General features: G+C 58.0%; 3 protein-coding genes across 12 annotated transcripts in view; 2 read left to right on the forward strand and 1 right to left on the reverse strand.

Annotated features, from left to right (window-relative positions):
- Positions 1-73: 73 nt before the first annotated feature.
- ALKBH2 (alkB homolog 2, alpha-ketoglutarate dependent dioxygenase) lies at positions 74-7,336 on the reverse strand. Of its 5 annotated transcripts, none has more exons than XM_070066016.2 (4): positions 7,135-7,336; positions 2,895-3,277; positions 1,155-1,353; positions 74-398 (listed from the first exon to the last, which is right to left on the reverse strand). In XM_070066016.2, the coding sequence occupies exons 2-4, from the start codon at positions 3,166-3,168 to the stop codon at positions 92-94; spliced, it is 780 nt and encodes a 259-aa protein (XP_069922117.2). In that variant the 5' UTR covers positions 3,169-3,277; positions 7,135-7,336; the 3' UTR covers positions 74-91. The 5 variants fall into 5 exon arrangements, with proteins under 5 accessions (XP_069922117.2, XP_008249577.4, XP_008249576.4 ...); XM_008251355.5 differs by having other exon boundaries at positions 1,155-1,431; positions 7,135-7,272; XM_008251354.5 differs by lacking the exon at positions 7,135-7,336 and adding an exon at positions 5,743-5,882 and having other exon boundaries at positions 1,155-1,431.
- Positions 6,085-15,548, forward strand: UNG (uracil DNA glycosylase). Of its 4 annotated transcripts, XM_002723177.6 has the most exons (7): positions 6,085-6,340; positions 6,937-7,143; positions 7,647-7,742; positions 9,689-9,786; positions 10,403-10,491; positions 10,985-11,163; positions 14,521-15,548. In XM_002723177.6, exons 1-7 carry the CDS (start codon positions 6,209-6,211, stop codon positions 14,659-14,661), a joined length of 942 nt encoding a protein of 313 aa, XP_002723223.1. In that variant the 5' UTR covers positions 6,085-6,208; the 3' UTR covers positions 14,662-15,548. The 4 variants fall into 4 exon arrangements, with proteins under 4 accessions (XP_002723223.1, XP_089179011.1, XP_089179010.1 ...); XM_089322885.1 differs by lacking the exon at positions 6,937-7,143; XM_089322884.1 differs by lacking the exons at positions 6,085-6,340; positions 6,937-7,143 and adding an exon at positions 7,327-7,439.
- Positions 15,549-19,407: 3,859 nt separating this feature from the next.
- Positions 19,408-25,889, forward strand: part of ACACB (acetyl-CoA carboxylase beta) — a 128,418-nt gene continuing 121,936 nt past the window's right edge. For 2 of the 3 annotated variants that reach the window (XM_051835875.3, XM_089322888.1), the window contains exon 1: positions 19,900-20,020. The gene's annotated coding sequence lies outside the window, so the exon portion shown is untranslated. Of the gene's footprint in view, positions 19,500-19,899; positions 20,021-25,889 lie in introns of those variants that run through there. The other variant, XM_089322887.1, reaches the window with a different exon arrangement.

Genomic DNA, 25,889 nt, shown 5'->3' on the forward strand with positions numbered 1-25,889 from the left:
GATCAAAGCTCTCCTGAGTTCCCCGGTGGTGAGCAATGCTGCTCCCTCGAGAGCAGAGAAGCAGAGCGAGAAGTGACTGTTAAGACCCCTTTTATTTCTTAGCAGGCACAATTCTCCGGAACGTCAGATTGACCCGCGGAGCCAGCACCTTCTTGCGGACGGGAAGGCTATGGTACCAGTGTGTGTTGGTGGGGGGCTTCATCACCAGCAGGCTCCCGTGGGCCAGCTGCAGCTGCACCCCCGCCACGCGCCGGGCCGGGCTCCTGCCCCGGGAGTCCTTGTGGCGGAAGAGGAAGTCCCTGCAGGCCCCAAAGGAGACGGAGGCAATGGGGATGCCGGGGGCCAGTTCCCTTTCGTCGTCCCGGTGCTCCCCGATGTGGTCATGGCCGTCCTTGTACCTGCAGCCAGGAGACAGGCACGGCTCGGAGACTCGGCCTGGCCACACCTCCCTCTCCCCGCAGGCGGTGGGGTCTGCCACCCTCGGCTGGGGCCCACAGCAGCCGGGCCCCAAGCAGCTCCACCGTGTTCCCCGGGGCCTCTGTCATCTCATCTTGAAGACACAAGAAGGAAGCCAAGCTCCTGTCCCGCATTGCTGTGTCCGTTCCCCCGTAAACCACTGTCACACGGATGCATGGGAGAAAACGCAGATCCCGAGCGCCAGGCACACCCACAGCTTCCCCCACACCCACAGGCACTGCGCTGTAGTTAGCAGCTACCCCTCCCTCCGCCTCCTCCCAGGGTTCTCAACCAGGCTGGCTCTGCACCCAGGAGACATTTCCGGTTGCTAGGATGTACTAGGGTGTGCGTGCGTGCCAGCAGCATTGGCGGGTACAGGCCAGGCCATCTGCCCCACAGCAGGCGGGCCCCCCACACCCAAGGGTTACCCAGCCCCAAATGTCAGGCGTGGGGCCACCGGAAAAACCGTGCCCTAGACCCAAAGCCCTGGCTGGCAGCCACTCGCAGTCAGATGAGCCTGCGGTTCCCAGGACACTCGGCGCTGCCTGCAATGTTGCCCGGCAGCCCCGCGTAGCCGGGCTCTGCTGGTGCACCGCACTCCTGGGGCCCTGGAGAATCACCCACCCTATGAATGGAGGCAGCGTGCTGGGGTCCCCAAGGCTCCCCTTGGGAAGGGACAGGAAACAAGGGGGCATCACCTGTTGATGAGCACGAAGTTGAAGGTGTGTCCTGTCACTCCAGACACGCGGTCCCGGACACGCTCCAGCACGGGGATCCAGGGCCGCGGAGACAGCGTGAGGCCCGAGAACGTGTACGTCAGCCCCGCGTCACCGTAGGTCGCCTGCTTCCTGGGCACGCTGTGCCACTTCCCGAACACCTGGACCCTGGCCAGCGCACCTGTGCGGACGCAACGGAGCCCTTCTTGTCCGCCGCAAGCCCAGAAATCCAGGCAGGTGAGTGCTGCACACTCGCTCCCTGGGTGTCCAGATGGGAGGAAACACAGTGCCACTTCCCGGTGTCCTGCAGGGTAACCTGGTGCCCCGCCCACCCGGACTGGGGCAGCTAAGAGGGCGGGCCTTGGGGGAGCCCTCAGACTGGGGCCTCTGTGATTGAATTCTGGTGGCTTCCTAAGAACACGGAGGCCTTCGGACACAGACACACGCGCCCCCTGTCTCCTGCCACTCGGTGCCCCGTCCACCGGGGACTGTCAGCAAGGCGGCCATCACCGGGGGACAGGCTGTGCCATTTCATTGCCCTCACTGTGGTGGGCTCGGCGCTGAGCCCAGGGAAGCAGACCGCTGGCTAGTCCACACCTCCGAGCCAGCTTCCTGCGGCTGCGCCCGAGATGCAGCAGGTGAAGCCCACTACCTGAAGACTGACTGACTCGAAAGGCAGAGTGACAGGGAGGGAGAAACAGAGATCTTCCATCTGCTGGTTCACTCCCCAGGGGTCACAATGGCTGGAGCGGGGCTCAGCCGGAGCTAGGAGCCAGGAATTCCTGCCGCCTGTGTGGGAGACCCAGACCGGGTTCCTGGCTCGTGGCTTTGGACTTCCCCAGACCTGACTGTTGTGAGCATCTGGGGAGTAAACCAGCGGATGGAAAATCCTCTCTCTCTCTCTCTCTCTCTCTCTCTCTCTCTCTCTCTGCAGGCTGCACCCCTAGCTGCTAGAGTATTTCAGAAGGTTCATGGGAAATAGCATTAGAAATTTATTTTTGTGGGGGCCGGCACCATGGTGCAGTAGGTTAATCATCTGCCTGTGGCGCCAGCATCCCATATAGGCGCTGGTTCTAGTCCCGGCTGCTCCTCTTCCAGTCCAGCTCTCTGCTGTGGCCTGGGAAAGCAGTGGAGGGGCCCCCTGCACCCACATGGGAGACACAGGAGAAGCTCCTGGCTCCTGGCTTCGGATCAGCCCAGCTCCTGCCATTGCGGCCTTTGGGGAGTGAACCAATGGAAGGAAGACCTTTCTCTCTGTCTCTCTTTCTCACTCTCTGTAACTCTACCTCTCAAATAAATGAAAATCTTATTAAAAAATTTATTTTTGTGCAAACCATTTCTGAAATCCATGTAGTTTTTTCATAATGCACATTTTCCAGGAACATCTTCAAGACCCTTCGTGTCCGTGAGTTTCAGTTATTTTTGCAGTTAAGCCAACACCTAATTCCATCTCCCAGGAGCCGTCTGAAAGGGCCTAGTGTTCTGAGTCAGCTGGTCTCAGGCTTCTGTGCGCTTCCCGCCTCCAGGTGGGGCTCCCAGTGGACAGGCCTGCCTGTCCTATTCCAGGTGGCATCCCCAGCACTGTCCCCCCACCACGTGCAGGGAGCGTGTGACAACTGCATTAGCAAACCCCTCCCTCCCGCAGGGCTTCCAAGTTCCAATCTGTCCACACACAGGCGTGTGCACGCACACACACACACACACACACACCCCTCTGCTTACCTGTAAAGTACTCCACTTCTCTCTCCAACTCCTGGAGAATCTCGTCGGCCTCGGTTTTGCCAAACAGGACGGTGTAATCGCAGTCCAGCCCCTCGGCCCGAATGTGCCGCCAGCTGGGGTCTGCCGGGTGGGCCCCGCTCCCGCCGGCCTCTCGCCGGGGCCTCTTGCTGCTGGGCTCCCCGTCCCCATCCGCCGCAGCCGGCTTGTCTCGGGTCTCCTCCTTCCCCTCCCCTGGAAGGCTGCCTGGAGACCCCTTCACCAGGAATCTGTCCATCCGAGGGACTGCTCAGGCTCTGTCCTCGATGCAAAACTGTGTTCCCAGGAGGGGTCACTCTGCCAGCCTCCCTCCTCCCGCTTCCGTGTTAGTGTATAAAAACCACGTCCTGGGAAGGAAGCAGAGCGCCTTGAAGATGGACAGCGGGGACCACCTAGTCCAGGGTCTCTCACCCTGGCTATGCTGACAGCTGGCCTGCAGCGCCCCCTAGGGGTGCGCTCGCGCCCAGGCACCTGACCTGGTAACAAACTCCCCCTGGGAAGTCACATGCCATAGTCAAATTTGGAATCTCTGATCCAAACCCTCATATTACCAAAAACAAACAAACAAAAACAAAAACCAACATCATTTGTGAGGGAGAGCCCCCACTCCTGCTGGTTCACTCCCCCACAGGGCCGCAACAGCCAGGTCTCAGCCAGGAGCTCATCCCGGTCTCCCACGGGGGGCGGAGGCGCGGGGACTCAGGTACTGGAGCCACCGCGGCTGCCTCCCAGGGTGCACCTTAGCAGGGAGCCGGAGTCAGGAGCTGAGCTGGGGCTGGAGCCCAGGCCCCCGCAGGTTGGATGCTGCTGTCCTGGGCAGCTTCTTGGCCCCTGCCCCCCAGCCCTGCCCCAGACCCTCATTTTACAGCTGGGGAGCCTGACACCCAGAGAAGCAGGGTCTCTCTGTCCGTGTGTCCGGTCCACGCAGCGTTAAAACAGCACAGCGCAGGAGGAGACAAGAGCTAAATACACAAACCATTAAACACGGTCATGCGCACTCCGGCTTCTGAGCCCGAGAATGAGCACCGGCGCGCGTGCGTGCGTGGACCCGGCGCGGCGCCGAGCACCCCGGCGCCCCGTAAACGCCCGAGCAGGGGCCCCGCCGGCGGGACGTAGGCTCGCCCCGGGCCGCAGCTCTGCTTCCGCGTCCAAGCGGGGCCCGCTGGGAGCGCAGAACGCGCGGCGGGCGGCCTCCTGGCGCCCCCTGGCGGCGCCCGGCGAGCAGGGCCGCGATCGGGCTCACCAAGGCTCACTCCGCTACTGCGGGCGTCCTCGCGTCCGGATGCGGGGTGGGCTCCCCCGGGCGTGCGCTGCCTCCCAGAAGACTGCACGGGAGGACTGCGGGAAGTGCTGCCGCGCTCCAAGCCTTAGGTTCTGGGGCAGGTGTGACGACTACCGCATCTCCCGGCTCAGCTTCCCGGGAACCTGCACTCAGCGGGAGGCAGACGGTGTCTGCTCCAGGACTTGGGTCCCTGCAGGGAGGCCCAGCCCCGCCCCGACCCCGGTGGGAATTTGGGGAGTGAACCAGTGGGTGGGAGCTCTCTCTCACCCGCCTTTCAAATAAATCAAATAATGGGGGCTGGCATTGTGGCGAGGTCGGAACCGGAGCCCGGTACCGGAGCCCGGTTCAAATCCCAGCTACTCTGCTTCTGATCCAGCTCTCCACTAAAGCGCCTGGGACTCTTAACCCAAGTGTCTGGGCCACCGCCATCCATGTAGGACACCGTGATGGAGCTCCAGGCCCCTGACTTGGGCCTGGCCCAGCCACGGCTGTTGCAGAAATGTGGGAGTGAACCAGTGGAAGGAAGCTTGCTCCCTTGCTCTCTGCCTTTCAAGTATGTGGGGAGCAATCCGGACTGGACTAAGTTACTGAAATTAAGACTTATTCTATGCATCTGCTCTCCCACAACATGGCGTTGGGAGAGAAGTAAACAGCTTCCGCACAGCTGCCTCCAGTTCAACTAATAAACTGTAGGACTTGCTCCTGATTGGAGGAGAGCAGCGTGCTCGGCGTGTGGGCGGCCGAGTTGGGATTGGCGGAGGAGGACTATACAGGAGGAGAGAGACGGCATGCACCAGGAACATCTATGGGGAACATCTAAGGGAACCCGTGCAGCCCCCGAGAGAACCGGCCGGCGGTGTGCTGCTCCCCTGCGGAAGTGGGGGAATGCGGCCAGGGGGAACTGCCCTTCCACGGAGGTGGAAGGGATGGTAGCCAACCCGGGAAGAACCAGCAGCAAACCCGGGGAGGGCCGAGCAGACGAAAGAACAGCGCAGGGTCCTGTGTTGCTCCTCCACGAAGAGGGGGAGCGACAAAGTAAACCAAAATAAAAAGGTTAAAATACACCTCCAGGGGCCGGCGCTGTGGCGCGCTGGGTTGGGCCTCTCTGCCTGCAGTGCCAGCATCCCATTTGGGCGCCGGCTCAAGTCCTGGCTGCTCCACTTCCGATCCAGCTCTCTGCTATGGCCTGGGAAAGCAGTGGAAGATGGCCCAAGTGCTTGGGCCCCTGCACCCACGTAGGAGACCCAGAAGCAGCTCCTGGCTCCTGGCTTCAGATCGGCGCAGCTCCAGACGTTATGGCCATTTGGGGAGTGAACCAGCGGATGGAAGACCTCTCTCCCTCCCTCCCTCCCTCCCTCCCTCCCCCCTCCCCTCTCTCTCTCTCTCTCTCTCAACTCTGCTTCGCAAATAAGTCCTGAACGCATCCATTTCCAGGCCCGGGTCTCAGGGGCCCGACACCCCCACCCCCACCCCGCCCAACCCCCTAGGAAACCAGCTTTTCTACAAGCTAGAGTTTTGTTCTAAGCCTACCTGGAAACCGCAGGAAATGTTTAGACTCGCAATTTACATTTCCAAAGGGTCGGGATTTCCACTACAAAGAGATGGCGCCCAGACCCCGCAGGTGTGTGGGGCGGGGGAGGGTCCCGCAGGCCCGCAGGGTGGGCTCCAGGCCCTAGAAAACAGGCTGCGGACAAGGGATGACCGACAGCCCGGCCAACCGCGCCCGAGGCTCACTCAGGCCCCAAGGAGGGAGCCGCAGGAGGCAGGGGCGGGCGCCCGGACCCCACAGCCGGCGCCACTCCCACCCCTCACCCCGCACACCTGGCGCCTCGGCCCCTCCCGCACATGCGCACTGAGCCCTCCGACCACCCCGCCCCCGCCGAGCCCCCCGCTCGGAGCATGCGCGGGCCTTTGGCGCCAATTTTAGGAGGTCGCTGCAGTAGCCAGCCTAGCGGGTCCCCGGGCGGTGCGCGTTCGCTGCCTTGTCGGCTTCGGGATGATCGGCCAAAAGACCCTCTACTCCTTCTTCTCCCCGAGCCCCGCCGGCAAGCGACACACCCGCAGCCCCGAGCCGGCCGCCCCGGGGACCGGCGTGGCGGCCGCGACTGAGGAGAGCAGAGATGCGGAGGTGAGGCGCGGCGGGGGCTGGGCGCGGGGGCCGGGGAGGGGGAGGCAGCTGAGAGCCCCGTGTGGCCGAGGGGGTGCGGGAGCGCCCCGCTACGTCGGTAAACCCGGGCCCCCGGTTCAAAACACTCTCCACGTGTTCAAAACAGCCGCCTCGGTACTCCATCGGCCGCCATGCTTAGAGGCTGGCCAATGAGGACGTGTCTCTAGGCCCACTAAGCCAATGGGCGCGTCGCGGGCACGCCCTGGGCGCCCCGCTTGTCCAATCAAAAGAGGAAGGAGGCGGGACCCGGGGGCAGGGGAGATTTTTGCCGCGAAAAGGCCGCGTGGGGACGCCTATGGCGGGTCCAGCTGGGCGGGGCGCAGGGATGCAGGCCCCCGAGCCCCGCGAATCCCTCCTGGCCGCTCTCCCGGTCCGGCTTTAGCACCGAACACCCCGGTTTCGCGGGGCAGGCTCAGTCCTGGGCGCTGGTTTTGCAAGCGTGTGCGCCGCTCATGGGCATCTTGGGCCGATGGCCGCTGGGTTTGCACCGGGAGCTGCGGGCGCTCTGGAAGGGGCGGCTGCAGCCCGTGACCCGCCATCCCGGGCACCCCTTGCAGGCCAGCCCCGCCAAGAAGGCCCGGGCCGGGAAGGACGAGCCCGGCACTCCGCCCTCGTCGCCGCTCAGCCCCGAGCAGCTGGTCCGCATCCAGAGGAACAAGGCCGCGGCCTTGCTGCGGCTCGCGGCCCGCAACGTGCCCGTGGGCTTTGGGGAGAGCTGGAAGAAGCACCTCTGCGGGGAGTTCGGGAAGCCGTACTTTATCAAGGTGAGCGTGCCCGCCGCGGGGCCTTTCCCCGTCCTGATAGCCTGGCCGGCCAAGTCCACGTCTCCCAGATGATTCGCCGGCGCGGGCACTTAATTCGCTCCTTGAAGACGGGGTACAACAAGGCTAGGCTGTTTGGAATCCGCGCACTCCGGCTGGGTTCAGGGAAGACGTTTGGACGGTGTGACGTCACTTCCTGGTCAGCCACTGAGTTAGTCTGTTCGCCGGGAAAGCTTGGTGTAGTAAAAGCACCTGCTGGCCGGAACTGGCCTCTTTACAAAGGAGAGGGGAGTTGGCGGGTCAGGAAATCAAGGCCTGGGGGTAGGGGAGGGGGTAGAGGGGCCTGGGGGGAGCAGCGGCTGCTGCTGTTTATTTAAGGAGTTTGCACGTAGGTCGTGGCCAAGAGCCAGAGGAGCCTTCCCGAAGCTTGCGTTAGACGCTTTCCCTCTGACTTCTCTGGCTGCCGGTGCCGATCTGATTGTAACTCTGCTTTATCTTTACCTAAGCTCATGGGATTTGTTGCGGAAGAAAGAAAGCATCACACAGTTTATCCGCCCCCACACCAGGTCTTCACATGGACCCAGATGTGTGACATACGAGACGTGAGTACAGGCTGCTTAGCAGGGGAGGGAGTCCTGGGCTGTTTTGTCACTGGGGGCTCTGGAGTTGAGTCGGGGTCCAGAATTAAGTAGAGACACACTAACGCTGTGGCTTACTCTTCTTAACCTTTGCCCTGTGGAGGAAATAGACCTGTGTCCGCGGGTTCAGTCCTGGGCCTGAGAAGTGAGCACCAACTGCCCTCCTGCCTTGTGGCCACGCCCCCTGCTGTGTGGCCACGCCCCCTGGGTTGGGCAAGGTGGCCTTGCTCCTTGGTTCTGGGTTCTGAAAACCAACTGGCTCCACCTACTGCAGCCCCTCCTGGAAGCCTGTTGCCCCGGGCCTGGGACCTTGCTTCCTGTAGCTCCTCCCACAGAGGCCGCCTCCCCTCACCCTGGAGGGCTTTAGGGATTTCAGTTTTCAGTTGAGACCAAAAGCTTTGTATATAGCTCTGTAGTTCTGAGAGTTTTCTTTTTTTTATTGAGTCTTGGTAATTCAGTACCAGTTTGTCCTTTTATGCCACGTTGTGGCTATCAATGATCATTATACACACGGAGGCCTGTGCGTCTCGGGGTAGGCGTTCGGTGCAGCACCCCGCAGTGTGCCTGGGTTTGCGCCCTGACTCTGCTCCCATTCCTGCGCCCTGTTGATGTGCATGCCGGGAGGCAGCAGGTGATGGCTCAAATGCTTGGGTCCCTGACACCCGTGTGGGAGACCAAGATGGAGCTCTTGGCTCCCGGCTTCAGCCTGGCCCAGCCCTGTCTGTTGCAGGCATCTGGGCAGTGAACCAGTAGATGGAAAAACCTGTCTATGTCTCTCCTGCCTCTCAAATAATTTTGGGATTGCCTGGGCCAGCCGGGCTTCATGGCAGATAAGCACAGAGAGGACCGAGGGGTTAGGTGACTCGCAAAATGCTCCCTCCCCCGTGACCGAGGCCCCCAGCCTGAGTGTCCCTGTCCAGACACGCAGGCCACAGCGGGAGCCACAGAAGCCCCCAGGTCACGGGGACATCTACAGCTGGGTTTTGAGCAGAAGTCCGCGTGGAGGCAGATCCTGGGGAAAGCAGTGGAGCAGGGAGTGAAGTGGTGGGCAGGGCAGGGCAGGACAGGCCGCCCTGAGTCCCAGCACGCACACTGGGGACCTGCGTCTGACCACCCACTCCCAGCGCCTGTGACCTCAACAGCTCTTCATCTTGTGCCTTTGTGGGGTGGGGTATCCGGATCACTAAGACTCACTGAGGAGCCCCTGGGCGTGGCTCTGCATAGATTTAAAATGCACACATCCTTGGGCCTGCGACCCCACTAGGGATGCGCCAGTTCCACGCGAGTAAGAGCCTTGGTGGCAGGGTGTCTGTCCCAGGTGCTCAGTGCAGGAGTTTGGTGCTGGGGCCCAGTGACCGGGGACTCTGGACCAGGTGTGCGACAGGGGAAATGCCAAATGTAACTCATTGAGTAAGCCCAGTTAAATTTATCTGAAGGGCAGAGCAACAGAGCTTCCATCGATGGTTCACTCCCCAAGTAGCTGCAGTGGCCAAGCCAAAGCCGGGAGCCCAGGTGTCCATGCTGGCCCCCCACCTGGGTGGCAGGGACGCAGGTGTTGGGCTAACATCAGCTGCCTCCCGTGTGCATTAGCAGGGAGCTGGATTGGAAGCAGAGCAGCCAGGACTCCAACAGGCACCCCAGTGCCAGTCTCACGCGTGGTGGCTTGACCCGGGGTACCCCAGCTTGTTTTTATTAAACACTCGTCGGGAAGGAGGTGGGGCAGTGTGTCAGGATGGCGGAGCGAAGGACCCTTTGGTCATGGACTTAGCGGAGCATCACTCACTACCCCTTGGGGTGGGGTCCTCAGGCTCCCCTTCTCACTGGGCCCTTGTGCAGGCTATCGCAGGTCAGCCCGGTGTGGTGCGGCCTGCACAGCAGTGTCGTTGGTTCCTTGTGCTTGGTGTTCACAGGTGAAAGTTGTCATCCTGGGACAGGATCCATATCATGGACCCAGTCAAGCGCACGGGCTCTGCTTCAGCGTCCAGAGACCTGTCCCGCCTCCACCCAGGTACGCTGGCGCCAGTCCAGTCGTGGTTGCCTGTGCGCGTGTGCTCGCAAGAGCCAGGTGCGACTGTGGGAGACTGCCACTTGCCTCCGGAGCAAGATTTCTCAATCTGGGCGCTGTTGACGTGCGTGGGCGGCTGGGTCGTTCTGCGCACTGTGAGACGTCCAGTGGCGGTGGGGGGACACGGCCACCGCTGGTTACGGTCCACTGCTTTGAAGGGTTTCATGTGTGAGGCTGATTATATGTGTGCACGTGCCTGGTGTAAGGGGACCTCAACGGGGTCATGGAAAGTCGGCACGATCTTTTAATTCCATTTTCCATGAACTTTTTGAAGCTCCCTTATATTTAAAATAAAAATGAAAAGCCGTCCGCTTCCTTGAGGAGGCGGCTGATGAACTTGGTCTTCCAAAGTCTTGCTGTTCCTCAGGCACGGGCAGTGGGGGTCTGGCTGATGGAGCCAGCGGGACGCCCACAGGTGCTGATCTGGGTCACCGGGGTGGCGTGTTCCATTGTCAGTCCAGGGCTGGCTCCGGAGGCCCCGCCTCCGAGCCTTTCACCTGTCCCTTGGGAAACACTGACCGCTCAAGGCTTCTCCTGTTTTCTTCCGGCTTGCTTTCAGTTTGGAAAACATTTACAAAGAGCTGTCCACAGACATAGAAGGCTTCGTTCATCCTGGCCATGGCGATCTCTCCGGGTGGGCCAAGCAAGGTAAAGCCCCGGCCGTGGCCGTACCACGCTGCCAGCCACAGCTGTCCCGCGGGTTGGGGCGCTCGCTTGTACATTGGCGAATTTCTCTGTCGGAAGTCGGGGCGTGGAGCTGTTTGCCGTGCAGCCAGTGAATACGTGGTATTTCCTTCTGCCTTCCTGGTCATAATGACAACGTCACGCTCCAGGAGCAGAGCATGGACGCTTTAGTTCCGTTTGGCTCTTTGTAATCTCCTGGGGCCACTGCAGCTCACTTAGGGTATTTTTCAAGTTGATTCTGATGAGGATGTGACCCGTGCTTACCACAGCAGACTGGGGGATGCCAAAGGCAGGGATGAGAAGACAATGCCCTGTCGCCCCCTCGCCCTGCGGGCACCCCTGGGCTCCCTCAGCCGTGTGGAGTCCCCCCTCACTCCTGTGTGTTCGGCCCCGTTGTCGGGGGCAGCTGCTGCGGCTGAGCCCGCCGCTGACCTGCGTCCCCGCTGTGTGTCCGTAGGCGTGCTGCTGCTCAACGCCGTGCTCACCGTCCGCGCCCACCAGCCCACTTCCCATAAGGACCGGGGCTGGGAGCAGTTCACCGACGCGGTCGTGTCCTGGCTGAACCACAACTCCAGTGGCCTCGTCTTCCTGCTCTGGGGCTCCTACGCTCAGAGGAAGGGCAGCGCCATCGACCGGGTATGTCTTGTCCTGTGGTAACACTTCCCAAATGTCTGAGGTTTGCGTAGTGTGGCTTCTATGGACTGTTTAAAAAATTTATTTATTTGAAAGCAGAGTTACAGGGTGGCGGGGGTGGGGGAGACAGAGATCTTCCAACTGCTGGCTCACTCCCCAAATGGCTGCAATGGTCAGGACTGGGCCAGGCCAAAGCCAGGAGCTTGGCACTCCATCCAGGTCTCCCACGTGGGTACCAGGACCCACGTGCTTGGGCCGTCTTCTGCTGCTTTCCCAGGCACATTAACAGGGAGCTGGATCGGAAGTGGAGCAGTTGAGCCAGTGTCACAGCTCAGCCCGCCACACTACGACACCAGCCCCTGTTTTTAACACTTTAGAGGGTTCAGAGTCTTCCAGGAGTCCCTGCTCTGTAGCCCTGGAAAGCTCATGTTATAGAATGAGTTCTGTTCCCTCTTAGGGCTGTCAGAACTAGAACTGGGTTTCCCATTGACAGTAGAGTTTAGACCAGTGACAGGCGGGAAGGCAGCTGGCTGGCTTATGGCCCCTGGGGTTGGAATGCAGCCATCAGCACAGAGGGTCCTCCGGCCTGAGCTCTGATGGAAGGCCCAGCACCACCACCTGCCCAGCCGTCCCACCGTGCCCTGCCCCCTGTCGCCTCTTCGTTCTTCCCCAGTCACTGCTGACGCACCTGTACACCTGGCTGCTGCGCCCAGACGCCCGGGACTGGCCCCGGAGGCTGTCCTTTCCCTCGTGCCCTCATCCGCCCTCAGCTCTGCCCCCCGGTGAGCAGCAGCTCTCCAGGCCCGCAGGATCGATGAGCCACGACGGGGCCCCGGGGTTCGCTCAGGCAGCAGGGAGGGACGTGGGTGAGGAGGGTTGGAGCAAAGGCTGCGGTAAGTGGCGAGGGGTCTTAGCTGAGATAAACCGGCTTCCCGCATCAGTAGGACGGCACTGGTGTGTCGGCTGTGGGCACACGGTCCCCTCCCCATATCCCACATGGCACCAAGCTGAACACTTTCCATGCTGACCCCTCCAGAGGCTCTGAGGGTAGGACCGCAGCTGTCTGGGGCACTAACCTCGCAGGAGCTGCTAGGGCCTGGTATTAAGATGGTAAGAGTGTGCACAAGGGTGATTTCTGATCTCCCTGTCTCCGGAAGGTTCCGGCCACGTAGCTCTCACAGCGTTGGTTGTCATTCGTGGTCTACGTGATTTAGCCTAAAAGCTGGGTTCTAGTCCCATTCGGGGCGCCAGATTCTGTCCGGTTGCTCTTCTTCCAGGCCAGCTCTCTGCTATGGCCCAGGAAGGCAGTGGAGGATGGCCCAGGTGCTTGGGCCCTGCACCCACATGAGAGACCAGGAGAAGCACCTGGCTCCTGGCTTCGGATCAGCGTGGTGCACCGGCCACAGCGGCCATTGCGGGGTGAACCAATGGAAAAAGGAAGACCTTTGTCTCTCTTGCTGTCCACTCTGCCTGTCAAAAAAAAAAAAAACTGTAGACGCAGCGTGATGATGAAAGTGGGGTGCTGGGCTGGCATTGTGGTGTAGTGAGTTGAGTGCTGCCTGCAGTGCCTGCTTCCCATATGGGCAGTGGTTCAAGTCCCGGCTGCTCTACTTCCGATCCAGCTCCCGGCTAATGCACCTGGAAAGCAGTGGAGGATGGCCCAAATGCTTGGGCCCCTGCACCCACATGGGAGACCCGGAAGAAGTTCCTGGCTCCTGCTTCAGTTTGACCCAGCCTCAAGTGCTGGCCGTTTGGGGCGTGAACCAGCAGTTGGAAGATCTCTCTGTCTCTCTGTAGCTTTGCCTTTCAAATAAATCTTACAAAGAAGGCAGGGTGCTGTCTCCGGCCCTGTGCCTCTTGGTCCTAAGCAGAGATCCACACCGTGCCTCTTACTGGGGTCTGAAGAGCACATCCCATCCAGCAGCTTCCAAACTGAAACCCCGTCTCCTCCATCATCCCACGAGACGCTGCTCCTCCACACTCGCAGGCCGTGCAGCTGACACCGTGCAACCGGGCGTCCTGGACACTGCTCACTCAGCCTGTGCTCCCCACCCCACACGCCATCAGTCCTTCATCCCACATTCTTTGTCCTCTCCTGTCAAGCCCACCCTTTCCTGACTATGCCTTTGCCCTGCATTAGGCCCTCAAGTAGTCAACTGATGCCTCCCCGAGAGGCGGCAGGGTCGGCCCCAGCCTGCCCCCACCAGAACACCTCTCTGTGCGCCCCGAGTGCCAAGCTGAGCAAGCCTCTCACTTCTCCCTGGACCCGCTTCCATCTTTGCTTGCACAGCTGGGCCCTCTGCCCAGAGCAAGGAGGTCGTTAGGGCTCCCAGGAGCACTGCCTAGCTTGTGGTCAGCAGAGCTAACGCTTACAGGGACCGGGGCTGCTCACTTGGCCCTTCCGCGGGGACTTGGTAAGCTGGAGACACATTCCGTAGCTGCATACGGCAGTGTGGTGTCGCCTGCAGCCGCTTCCCCCGCCTACACAGCGGCTGGGGTGGGACTGGGACTTGAGCCCAGGCCATCCAGCTCAGGCTCTGCTGTGTCGATCAGAATACGCTGCCTCCCAGACAGAGACCTGAATGCAGGGATGTTTTGAAAGGCGATGATGAGCAGTTCCTATTGAAATACAGAAAAAGGGAAGACAAAAATGGCCACAGCCTCCATACACAGATAACTACAAGTGGCCCCAAAAATCAAGAGTACAGGGGTGCCTCAGTGAACGCGTGGGAAGACAGAATTAAAAGTTTAATAAACTCTCTTAACCCCACGAACGTTTGGAAGTCCCCTTGGGTTCCGTCTTTGTGGAGAAGTAACTCCAGTACAGAGTATAGAGCCTGTCTTCCATCGCTGCTGTTCCTGAAAGGAATTCTATGAATAGTGTCTTGGAGACTTTTCCAGGAAAATAAATGCTGGTGGATTGTTATCTTACCCCCGCTTGATAAACGGGAGGCATCCCAAATCAGTGTGTTGGTCAGGCCACGTTCTAGTGGCTTCGTGGTGTTCTGCAGCTAAGAACCTGAGGACACGGGTGTGCGTGGCTCCAGACACTGGGCTTGCATGTGGCTTGGGCTGGTAGAGGCAGTGCAGGGAGCGTCCCGCGTCCCGGCGCCTGTTAGCAAGTGCAGTCTGCGGGGGAACTGCACGATGGGAAGGGCCTGGCCCTTGAGAATGGCATAGCTCACGCCAAACGGAAGGCTGACCCCGGCCTCCGTGTGCCTAGAGCTTCACAGGTAGGTGGGTGCTTTAGGTGAACAAGCAAGAGGCCTGGGGTCCGGCCAGCGTCGGGGAACTGTGCCCCTGCCTTAAGGTGCACCGCCGTCTCTGAAGGCCCCAAACCTGCTGTCTTGTCTTTTCCAGAAGCGGCACCACGTCCTGCAGACGGCCCACCCCTCCCCCTTGTCGGTGTACAGAGGCTTCTTTGGCTGCAGGCATTTTTCTAAAACCAATGAGCTGCTGCGGAAGTCTGGCAAGAAGCCCATCGACTGGACGAAGCTGTGACCGGGACTGAAGGCGTGGGCTCCGGGCAGCTGCTGCCGACAGTGCTCGCCCGCGACCACGTGGCATTGCAAAGCTCCCCATTGCTAAGTACTGTGTGCGGGGCTGCCCTCTGACCCCTGTCTCTGCACGTGACCCCTCCAGACAAGACCAGACGAGAGCCTGAACCAAGGCAGAGGTGGCCTTGGGGGAGACGTGCAGTTCCCCCAGAGGTACTTGCTTCCTCGGCTCTCTCCCCGCCCCGGGTGGGGACGGCGGGCCACGTGCGCTTTTCTGGTGGCCTGGTGCCTGCTGCTGCTGCTGCTGTCCACCTGGCAGGTGCAGGTGCTGCATGTTTGCTTCTAAAGGCATCCTGGTCTCCGCCAGGCACACTGTCCCCAGGTCTTTGAAGGAGCCCTCGTCCTCTCCAAGTTTGAGGATGCTTTGCAGTTTCTAGAAGTCTGGCTCAGAAATGGGCTGTTTCCTGATTGCTCAGATGATATCTCTTGGTTTCTCCCGTTACCTCGACTGTCTAGAAGGGGTGGTGGGAGTTGAACCGGGAGGAGGAAGTGGGGTGAGGGGTTGTGTTGGTTTTTTACCAGAAGGGGTGAGTTTTCTCCCGTTTTCCTGCCGTGGAGTTTAAGGCAGCAGTGACTGCCACGTGCTGTTTTTTTATGGACTGAAGTCACTGGGATATTTTTTCTGTAACACTGGAGTTTTTTGGTTTTTTTTTTTTTTTTTTTAACAAATATGCTTAAGCAGAGAGATATTTTTCAATCCTTTTATAAAGAGATGGTCTTTACTGAGTGTGCGCCTCCATGCCTGATCTTGTTAGCGATGCTGTTTTGAGCTGGGTGAGCGAGTTAGCCTGCACAGGTTTGCTAATAAAAGGTTATTGAACTTTTTGCTCTGTGCCTAGCATCCTTCAGTGTCCGTGGGCCACCCTTGCGCTTGGAGGGAGCACCCGTCCCCTCCCCCCACCCTGGTCCCCTTGGCAACAGCCATGCCCTTGTTAGCCTTCCATGCCTGGCCTGATAGGAGAGAGGAGGCTGGAGCTGCACCCGACCCAGTGCTGTGGGCAGCCTGAGCGGGGTCAGGCTGCTGCGCCCCAAAGAGTGCAGCTCCGACCGGCAAAAACACGCCTGCAGGAACTCGCTGCTGACGTTCAGACCAGCAGCTACCTTGCTAACAGGTCAGGGATGTGGACACCTCACCTTAGATTATTCTATATTTACTTGAGAGGCAAAATGACAGGGAAAGACAGATAACTTGCATCCACTGGTTTAGTCTCCAAATGCTCACAACAGCCAGGATCCAGGAGCTCCCCCAGGCCTCCCACGTGGGTGACAAGTACTCGGCCCCTCTTCTGTTGCTTTCTCAGGTGCACTAATAAGCACCTGGGTCAGAAGCAGAGCAGACAGAATTTGAACCGGTCCCGGGATAGCAGATGTCATGGGGGCATTGCAAGCTGCAGCTCGACTTCCTGTGCCTCAAGACCAAGGCCCTGGTTAGCTTTGGACGCCACAGAGCTCTGCTGAGTAGGGAGGGAACAAGAAGCCCAAGTTGCCATAGGGAATTCAGAAAACAAATGATTCTCTAAAAATAGATGTTAAACTTTTAGAAGTAGTAACAGGCATTCGTAGTCTAACTTTTTTTTAAATTTTCATTCTATTTGAAAGAAATATCTATTCACTCACTGGCTTACTACTCCCCAAGTGCCTACAGTGGCCAGGGCTGGGCCAGGCAGAAGGCATAAGCCAAGAACTCCATCTGGGTCACCCGTGTGGGTGGCAGGGACCCAAGTACTTGAGCCATTGTCTGCTGCCTCCCGGGACGTGCATTAGCAAGAGGCTGGGAGAGAACCAGGCACTCCTGATGGGGATGTGGCCGTCCCGGTCGACGTAACCGCTGGACCAAAGGGCTGCTCTGGCAGTCTCGGACTCACGGGTCGGACACGTCAGGACTGCAGGAACCACTCAACTGTTGAGAAAGCACCCAGGGCACAATGTGAATGAATGTGGGGCTGCGTTCCAATAAAACTTTATTTGAATTGCCGTGATGTTTGTGTTTTGTGAAATCTTTGGACTCTTACCTCCGAGCATTTAACAAATGTGAAAACCACTCGGAGGGGGGTGTAGCCTAGTGGTTACGTTGCCCGCATCCCACTCCACGTGCCTGGATCTAGTCCCCAGCTCCAGCTCCTGACCCTAGCTTCCTGCTGGCAAGCAGCAGTGATGGCCCAAGGACGTGGGATCCTGCCTGGTGTGGGAGGCCTGGATTGTTCCCAGCCTCAGCCCTTGTCAGCATTTAGGGAGTGAGCCCGCAGATTCAAGAAGACAGAGCAGTTCGTGTAGAGGAGCTGCCCCACCCCCGTCCTGTGCTGTGTATGAACAGTTCCACGTGGCCCAGCCTGGGAGCATATGAGACCCCAGCCAGAAATGATTACTGTTCACCCCCCAGCAAGTAAAAAAGGATCCGCCGAGGGCTCTCAGAATTGGGTAGACAAAATCAGTTATTATGCAAATGTACTGGGAACCATGAGTTGCCAAATAATTGTGTCGAAGTGTCAGTTTTGATCTGAGTCCAGTGGGGGCAAGGTTAGGGACTGTGACCTGTGTGCACGTGTGTTTAACAGACTAGCATGCGTCGACAGATCATGCATCCTCCCCTGTCGCATTCACGTTCCGCTTCAGTTTGTTTCTGGTATAAACGACTCAGCTGGACTGGGGTGGAGGAGCCACAGTAGGGCATGTGTGTGAGTGGCTTCCCGTGGACCTTGAAGGTGGGTGCAGAGGCGGCTTTGCTTAGGCAAGTAACTTTACGTAAGACTTTGTGAAGCTCAGATACCACTGAATAAATATATGCTTCTGTGAATGTTCTCATGTTTGGTGGAGAGTTTATGAATAACTTCGGTTTCAAGTCATCCGTATGAATTCTAGAAAACACCCACATCTTAAAGAGACAGTGTTAAGGGAGAACTGTGGTACTGGAGTTCTCGTCTTCGTGTGTATGTAGTGGGTGGGACCAGCACTGTGGCGCATGCAGTAGGTTAAGCCTCTGCTTGTGGCGCTGGCATCCCGTATGGGCGCCGGTTTGAGTCCTGGTGACACCATATGGCACCCCCTATTCTGCCCCACTTGCGATCCAGCTCCCTGCTAATGGTCTTTGAGTCACAGAAGACCCTCCCCAGAAACGTGGTTTGAGTGTTGCCTCCTCCCAGGGAGCCTGCGAGCCACTCCGGAAGGAAGCTGTCCATGCACAGCCCGGGAGCGGTCCTAGAGGCCGTGGTCGAGGCGATCATATGGCTCCCAGGCGGCGTTTGCAGGCCTGACGTAGGTACGAGGCAACTTCAAGAGGTTGTGGAAAAATAGAATTAAAAAATACATCGGTTTTGCTGAAAAAAAAAAAAAAACTGAAATCTATGCATCATCTTTCTCCTAAGATATATTTTCCACGAAGCTTTTGAAGACACCCACATACATCCGATGTTTTAGTTGTATTTTTCTGAGAACTTTGAGACTGTCACTGGAGAAAAGGCCATAGAAGACGCCAGGTTCTTGTCTTCAGGCAAGAAGTAATTAAGGCCTGAGAGACAGGAGAGCGTAGTGATAAGACTTTATTGGGGAAGGGACAGAGAGTGCCCAGGCTGGGGGAGAGCGAGGTTACATGGTTGAATGGAGAGAATGCACCTGGCCAGGCCAGGTGGGCAGGGACTTCGTTTGGACTCCCCCCCCCCTTTTTTTTTCTTTTTTTTTTTTTTTTTTTTGACAGGCAGAGTGGACAGTGAGAGAGAGAGACAGAGAGAAAAGTCTTCCTTTGCCGTTGGTTCACCCTCCAATGGCCGCTGCGGCCGGCGCACCGCACTGATCCGATGGCAGGAGCGAGGTGCTTCTCTTGGTCTCCCATGTGGGTTCAGGGCCCAAGCACCTGGGCCATCCTCCACTGCACTCCCGGGCCACAGCAGAGAGCTGGCCTGGAAGAGGGGCAACCGGGACAGAATCCGGCGCCCTGACTGGGACTAGAACCCGGTGTGCTGGCGCCGCTAGGCAGAAGAGCCACGGCACCGGCCCTGGACTCCCTAGGTTTTTAAGGGAGTCTGTTTACCCACCTCTCCCTCTCCTCCAGGACAAAGGATGGGGAGTCCTGGTGGAAGGGTTTGTTGGGTGAAAATTAGCAAATTCCTGCCCAGATTTGCTGGCACCGGGCAGAGTAGAGGGGCAGCTGGGAAGGTTTTATCGCCCCAAGTTATCAGGTCAGGAACCCATTTGGTCCTGAGAGAGAATTCTGGGAGCTTCCCTTGGGGGAAGGGCTGGGACCACCTGGGAGGTTATCATGGTCTGGGCAGGACTTTGAAGTGCAAGTGCTGGGCTCCTGGGGCTTCTGCAGTAGGTGCTGGTCTTCAGGTCTAACACACACACACACAGGCTGCATTTCTGACTTCCTACCTAACATACTCTGTCCCTGACACTGTTGCCAGTTATAGCTGGTGACACCAAGGCTTCAACAGGACACACAGACAAAAGAAGTCCACTTCCTGCCTCTGAATCCGGTGGTGAAGATCCCTGGAAGTCCAGTACTCGAGGGCTTTTCTTTACTGGGAGATGCGCCCAGGGCAGTGGGAGCCACAGAGCCCCTGCTGAGAACCCTGCAGTCCCCCCTCCCTTCTGTCTGAGCACTGTGCTTCCCTGCCACCTGCTGGCCTCGCCTGTTCCGTAGGGACCAGAGACCAGGAGATGACCTTTGTCCCACATGCCTCCAGCCCTCCCCGTTAGGGAACATTCTGTAACGGCAGCGTGTGCTGAATTCGCTCCGCTCGGCCCTAGCGAGAGCCAGCCACCTCGGGATGAAAACAGGGCCTTTGGGTTCGTTTCTGTTTTCCCTCCAAGTCACAAGGAATGGGACACTTTCCATGCAGTGGCGCTTTTTCCCGGGGGGCTCTGGTGGACGGGACAGCAGGGGTGGCCTTCCCCGTTCAGGCCTTGTGGTTGCTCTTGACGCCCGGCAACCTGTGGGCAGTTCGTTTTCAGCATGGCACAGGCGGCCCAAATGGCCGTGTCCCCTGGACTTTAGAGGATGCTTTAGGTGGCTTAGCTATCAAAGAATCTGGAACCGAAGCAGGTGAGGGGGCTGAGAGATGGCAGGCCTTGGGATCGCTTCGCCTCGGCCCGGCCACTGTGCTGTCCGGGGCCTTGAAGGTTAAGCGATCCGGGGATATTTTTAAACAGCTGGGGCCGGTTAATCTGAAAGTGACATTTAAACTCACAACAGCCAGCCACAGCGGGCAGGGGTGGATTCCAGGGCTCGGCAAACACGGAACTTAGAAAATGTAACCCTGAACACACAGTGGAGAGGACATGGGGAAGGAGGACCGAGGCGCCGAGGGGTAAGTCAGCCCGCCCTCCGCGGGGTCCTTCGGGAAAGCTAGCCAGCGCGTCCCCCCGGAGCAGAAATGAGCTGCTAGCAGGAGCCGGCGCCGTGCAAGAGCCAACACTTGGGGTTTCCCGGGGAGCTGCCTTCCTGCTGGGCTTCAGGGCGCAGAGGGACGCCCCAGCACAGCGCCCGCTTTCTCCACGGCAGTTCACGTGCAGGCAGCTCTGTGGTTTTCTTGTTTTGCTCCCGTAGCTCCCGTCGTCAGAAAGTCTTGTTTCTGACAACTGTCTCTTCTCAACTGTTGCTGTGTGTTTAACAGGCAGGCTCTGAGCGAGGCGCTTGCAGCCAGTGGGTCTTTCCTGCTAGGAGACACGGTTTCCTTTCTGTCTTTAAAGACTTTTATTCTTTTTCATTGGAAATGAATTGGAAAGGCAGAGTTAGAGAGAGGGAGGTCTCCTACCCGCTGGTTCACTCCCCAAATGGCTACAATGGCCGAGGCTGGGCAAGAGGAAGCCAGGAGCTGCATCCAGGTCTCCCACGTGGGTGCGGGGGCCCAAACACTCGGGCCGTCTTCTGCTTCCCCAGGTGCTGTAATAGCAGGGAGCTGGGTCAGAAATGGAGCAGCTGGGTCTTGAACTGGCACCCATACGGGATGCCAGTGTCACAGGCAGTGCCCAACCCACTTTGCCAAAACGCTGGCCCCCCAAAATTTTTTTTAATATTTATTTAGTTTATTTGAAAGGCAGAGTTACCGGAGGGTGGCAAGACAGAGATCCTCCATCCTCCGGTTCACCCCCCAAATGACCACAACGGCTGGGGCTGGGCCAGGCCAAAGCCAGGAGCCAGGAGCCCATATCGGATGCCTGTGTTGCTGGTGGCAGTGTTACCCACTATGCAACAACGTTGGCACCCTTTAAATTTTTTTTTAAGATTGTATTTATTTGAGAGATAGAGTTACAGACAGTGAGAGGGAGAGACAGAAAGGTCTTCCGTCCACTGGTTCACTTCTCAAATGGCTGCAACAGCCAGAGCTGCGCCAATCCAAAGCCAGGAGCCAGGAGCTTCTTCCAGGTCTCCCATGTGGGTGCAGGAGCCCAAGCACTTGGTCCATCTTCCACTGCTTTCCCAGGCCACAGCAGAGAGCTGGATGGGAAGAGGACAGCCGAGACTAGAGCCGGTGCCCATATGGAAAGCCGGTGCCACAGGCAGAGAATTAACCTACTGTACCACAGCGCCAGCCCCTTAATTTTTATTTATTTATTTATTTATTTTTGACAGGCAGAGTGGACAGTGAGAGAGAGAGAGAGAAAGGTCCTCCTTCGCTGTTGGTTCACCCTCCAATGGCCGCTGTGGCCGGCTGATCCAATGGCAGGAGCCAGGTACTTATCCTGGTCTCCCACAGGGAGCAGGGCCCAAGGACTTGGGCCATCCTCCACTGCACTCCCTGGCCACAGCAGAGAGCTGGCCTGGAAGAGGGGCAACCGGGACAGACTCTGGCACCCCAACCGGGACTAGAACCTGGTGTGCCAGCGCCGCAAGGTGGAGGATTAGCCTAGTGAGCCGCGGCGCCGGCCCCCTTAAAATTTTAAGCCTTAGTAAGAGCGGAGCACCTGTTGTGTCCATCAGTTGAGTGGGCATAAACTCCAGGCCTGTGCTCACCTGGCACTCAACCCATCCCTCCTGTCAATCACCATAATTACTAACAAATGGGCTTCCTGGGACCAGTGTTGTGGCCTGCCACACCAGCACCCTTAGTCCCTGCTGCTCCACTTCCGATCCAGCTCCCTGCTGTTACGCCTGGGAAAGCAGTGGTGGATGACCCAAGTCCTTGGGCCCCTGCACCCATGTGGGAGACCTGGAGGAAACTCCAAGCTCCTGGCTTCAGATGGGCATAGCTCTGGCCGTTGTGGCCATTCGGGGAGTGAACCAGCGGATGGAACACTTCTCTGTCTCTTCCTCTGTGTGTGTGTCTAACTCTGCCTTTCAAATAAATACATCTTTAAAAAAAAAAAAAACACACACACAAGACAAATGGGCTTCCTTGTAGGTAGGGGGAGAAACAACCATCTCTGTTGGCCCAGAGCGGAGGGGAATTCCCAGGACTTAGGACATAAAATTAAAACTGCAGGGCGATGATCGCGTTTCCTAAGTTGCATTTTTCTTCTAGCAGTGCCTTGCCTGACTTCCCCAAGTTCCCGGCGGGGGGACCCAGCCAGCCCCTAGTCCCAGGATCAGAGCTGCAGCTCGGCCTGGTTCCCGCCGTCTGCGGCTTTGGGGTGCGCTGGGAAGGCAGGCCGTGTGTGAGGAGAGCTGTTGTGTGAACTTCCTCCGCCTTTGATCACCTTTGGACCTGGCTGCTCCATGGTCCTGGACAAACAAGCGTCATCTTTTGACATGGAGACTTCCCCCAAGCCTTATCTTGGGAGAAGCTTCAGGATTCCTAGTTCTGTGGGCGCCCGGCTTTACAAGAGAGTTCATGGGACCCCGGGAGGCCCCGTGCACGCTTAGGCGCCTTTGATCTGATGGGCGCATGCGCGTTTGACATCCTGTTCAACAGGTGGCAGTGGCGGCAACAAACTTACTGCTCCAGAGGAAGGTGATTCTCCAGGAAGACAGGCCCTGAGCTGTCCATTCTAGGACCCGGGGGTTGCTTGTGCTGCAGAGTCCAGGCTGGGCAGGGTGGGGCGACTGCTGGGTGCTTGGTAGCAAGTGCTTACTGCTGGGCTCTGCCAAGGTTCTGCTCCCGTCCCAGGAGAGACGCGTTCACCCAGCCCCCGGGTCTGCAGCCCAGGGTTCAGAGAATCCCGATGGGCCCAGCCAGGCACACAGCACACAGCAAAGCCTGGACTTCCACTGCCAGGGTCAGTGGCACACCCAAGCCCCCGGTGCCGGCGCAGGTGCCCTGCTTAGCCAGGGTCGCGCACCTTTCCAATCACACGGAGCCATGAGCAGGAGTGGTGGTAAGGACACTCCTTTCCACTTAGAAGTAAACCCATGGTGGGCTCTGGGGCTAATCAATCAGAAATATGCCACTTCCCAGCTGGCCTTATTTTTGAAATGGAGAGGGAGAGAGAACGTCTTTCTGCTGGTTCATTCCCCAAGGGCCAGAGTTTGATCAACCTGAAGCCAGGAGCTTCTTCCAGGTCTCTCACATGTGTGCAGAAGCCCAAGCACTGGGGCCGTCCTCCACTGCCTTCCCAGGCGCATTAGCAGGGAGCTGGATCGGAAGAGGAGCAGCTGGGATTTGAACGGCACTCATGGGATATCCACATCGCAGGCGGCTGTTTAATCCTCCGGGCCATGGTGCTGGTCCGACTTTCCCACTCTGCAGCCCTCTCCCACGGAATCGTGGCAATAGCATTGTGGGGCCAATGCATTTGGCAAAAGCTGGCAGCCCCTGGGGGATCCAGGCTTTTACAGCAGGACTTCCCAGAGCCCTCACGGTGCAAACGCTGGGCTTTGGCCCCAGAAGCTTCTTTCTCAGCAAATGGAGACCTTCTCCGGACGGAGAGCCCACAGCTGCCTCCTGGGGGCATCAGTATCTTTTTGGGTCTTCCTCATTTTCTTGCATCATTGTGGGATGGATAAGAGACAGGCTGGAGCTCTCGTACAGGGCTCCAGGTGTGTGTGTGAGTGCACACACGTGTGTGAAGCCAGGTGTGTGTGCACACGCATGTGAGGCCAGGTATGTGTGCACACATGTGTGTGAAGGGATTTTGACAGCAGGAGCCCAGGCAGCCACCACATCAGTCCTCCCACTGCCATCGCATTGTGCCTGTCCTCTCGCGTGTCCGCCTTTCTGTCTGAATTTTGCATGTGCTGCATGTATTGCAGGCGTCTGTGTCTTTACCGTGAGTACATCAGCATACGTGTCAGGAATTCGGTCTGTTCCCTGGGGGCATTTTCGAGCAAATCAGGGGCAAATATCGTACCATTTCACCCAATAATACACATCCATAAGAGAGATGAGAAATTTTTTAAAAATTTTATAATTATATAAAGCACACACAATTAATAATGATTCCTTTTTTTTTATTTGACAGAGTTAGACAGTGAGAGAGAGAGAGAAACAGAGAGAAAGGTCTTCCTTCTGTTGGTTCACCCCCCTAAATGGCCGCTACAGCCGGAGCTACGCCGATCCGAAGCCAGGAGCCAAGAGCTTCATCCAGGTCTCCCATGTGGGTGCAGGGCCCAAACACTTGGGCCAATTTCTGCTGCTTTCCCAGGCCATTAGCAGGAAGCTGGATCGGCAGTGGAACAGCCGGGACTTGAACCAGCACCCACAGGGGATGCTGGTGTTGCAGGTGGCGGCTTACTGCTACATCATAAAGCCAGCGGCAGTGGTAATTCCTTAATACAGGACTGTCGCCCCCCAGAATTCATGAAGGGTGGGCTCCAGGAAGCCCCAGAGGCACACACATTCCCAGATGCTCACACCCCATGTGTGAATGGTGTGGTATTTGCATAATGCCTACCTATACCGTACATCCTCCCATACGCTTTAAACCACTTATGATTCCTAGTGCAACGTTGGCTGTGTAAACAGTTGTTGTGCTATATTGCTTAGGGAATAATGACAAGAAAAAGGCCTGTATGTGTTGAGGACGGATGAATTTTTTTTTTTTTGACAGGCAAAGTTAGACAGAGAGAGAGACAGAGACAGAGAGAGAAAGGTCTTCCTTCCGTTGGTTCACCCCCTAAATGGCCGCTATGGCTGGCGTGTTGCCAAGAGCCAGGTGCTTCCTCCTGGTCTCCCATGAGGGTGCAAGAGCCCAAGCACTTGGGCCATCCTCCACTGCCTTCCTGGGCCACAGCAGAGAGCTGGCCTGGAAGAGGAGCAACCGGGACAGAATCCGGTGCCCCAACTGGGACTAGAACCCGGTGTGCCGGCGCCGCAGGCGGAGGATTAGCCTAGTGAGCCGCGGCCCCGGCCATGACAGATGAAGTTTTAAAAATGTTTTGATTTATTTGAAAGACAGGGAAAAGGAGCCAGAGACAGATAAACATCTCCTATTTGCTGGTTCCCTCCTGTAATGCCTTCAACAGAGCAGGGCCAAGGCAAAGTCAGGAGACCGAACCCAGTCCAGGTCTCCCCTGTGGGTGGCAGGACCGCAGCCACTCAAGCCAGCACCTGGTGCCTCTGAGCTGGAAGCTGGAGTCAGGAGCAGGACCAGAACTTGACCCTGGGCACCTCGCTATGGGACGTGGGGGTCCCGAGCAGTGTCTTCATTGCTTTGCCAAATGCCTGCCCCAGTATGCAGTTTATCTATCTATCTATCTATCTATCTATCTCGATCGATCGATCGATCGATCAATCGACGGAGGAACAGCTCCCATCAGCTGCTCGGTCCCCAAGTCCCACAACCTGGAACTCAATCCAGGTCTCCCACGTGGGCGGCAGAGACCCGACTTGGGTGCAGGGGCCCAAGCCATCACTGCCTCAGCGGGAACTAGAGTCAGGAGCCAGAGCTGGGAATTGAATCCAGAAACTACGGTACGGGATGTGGGTGTCCTAACCAGGAGTCCAAATACCTGCCTCCTGTACCATTGTTTTTTTGAATATTCTCTACCCACACCAGGTCCAGCCAGTGGCTGCCAGAAGCCATGGACACGGAAGACGAACGGTGGCTGTTCACACTCAGGGTCCCCCCGCTGTCTCTATCAGCTCAGAGCAGCACCCACGAAAGCTCTCTGAGGTCTCTTAGTCCACAGCGAACACTGCCCCTTCTGCAGTGCCAGCTCCCTAGGGAGGGACCCGGGCCGTGCGTCCTGCGGAACTTTCCACCTTTGGGATGTTTGCGTCCTCCGGCGCCTTCTAGCGTGTCCCTCCGTGCTATAAATAAGAGCTCAAGTCTGCAGGCTTGAGTCAGCGTGGGCAGAAA

Source organism: Oryctolagus cuniculus, chromosome 21, assembly GCF_051225735.1.
Source record: "Oryctolagus cuniculus isolate XC-2025 breed Fujian yellow rabbit chromosome 21, ASM5122573v1, whole genome shotgun sequence".
NCBI classification, from domain to species: domain Eukaryota; kingdom Metazoa; phylum Chordata; class Mammalia; order Lagomorpha; family Leporidae; genus Oryctolagus; species Oryctolagus cuniculus.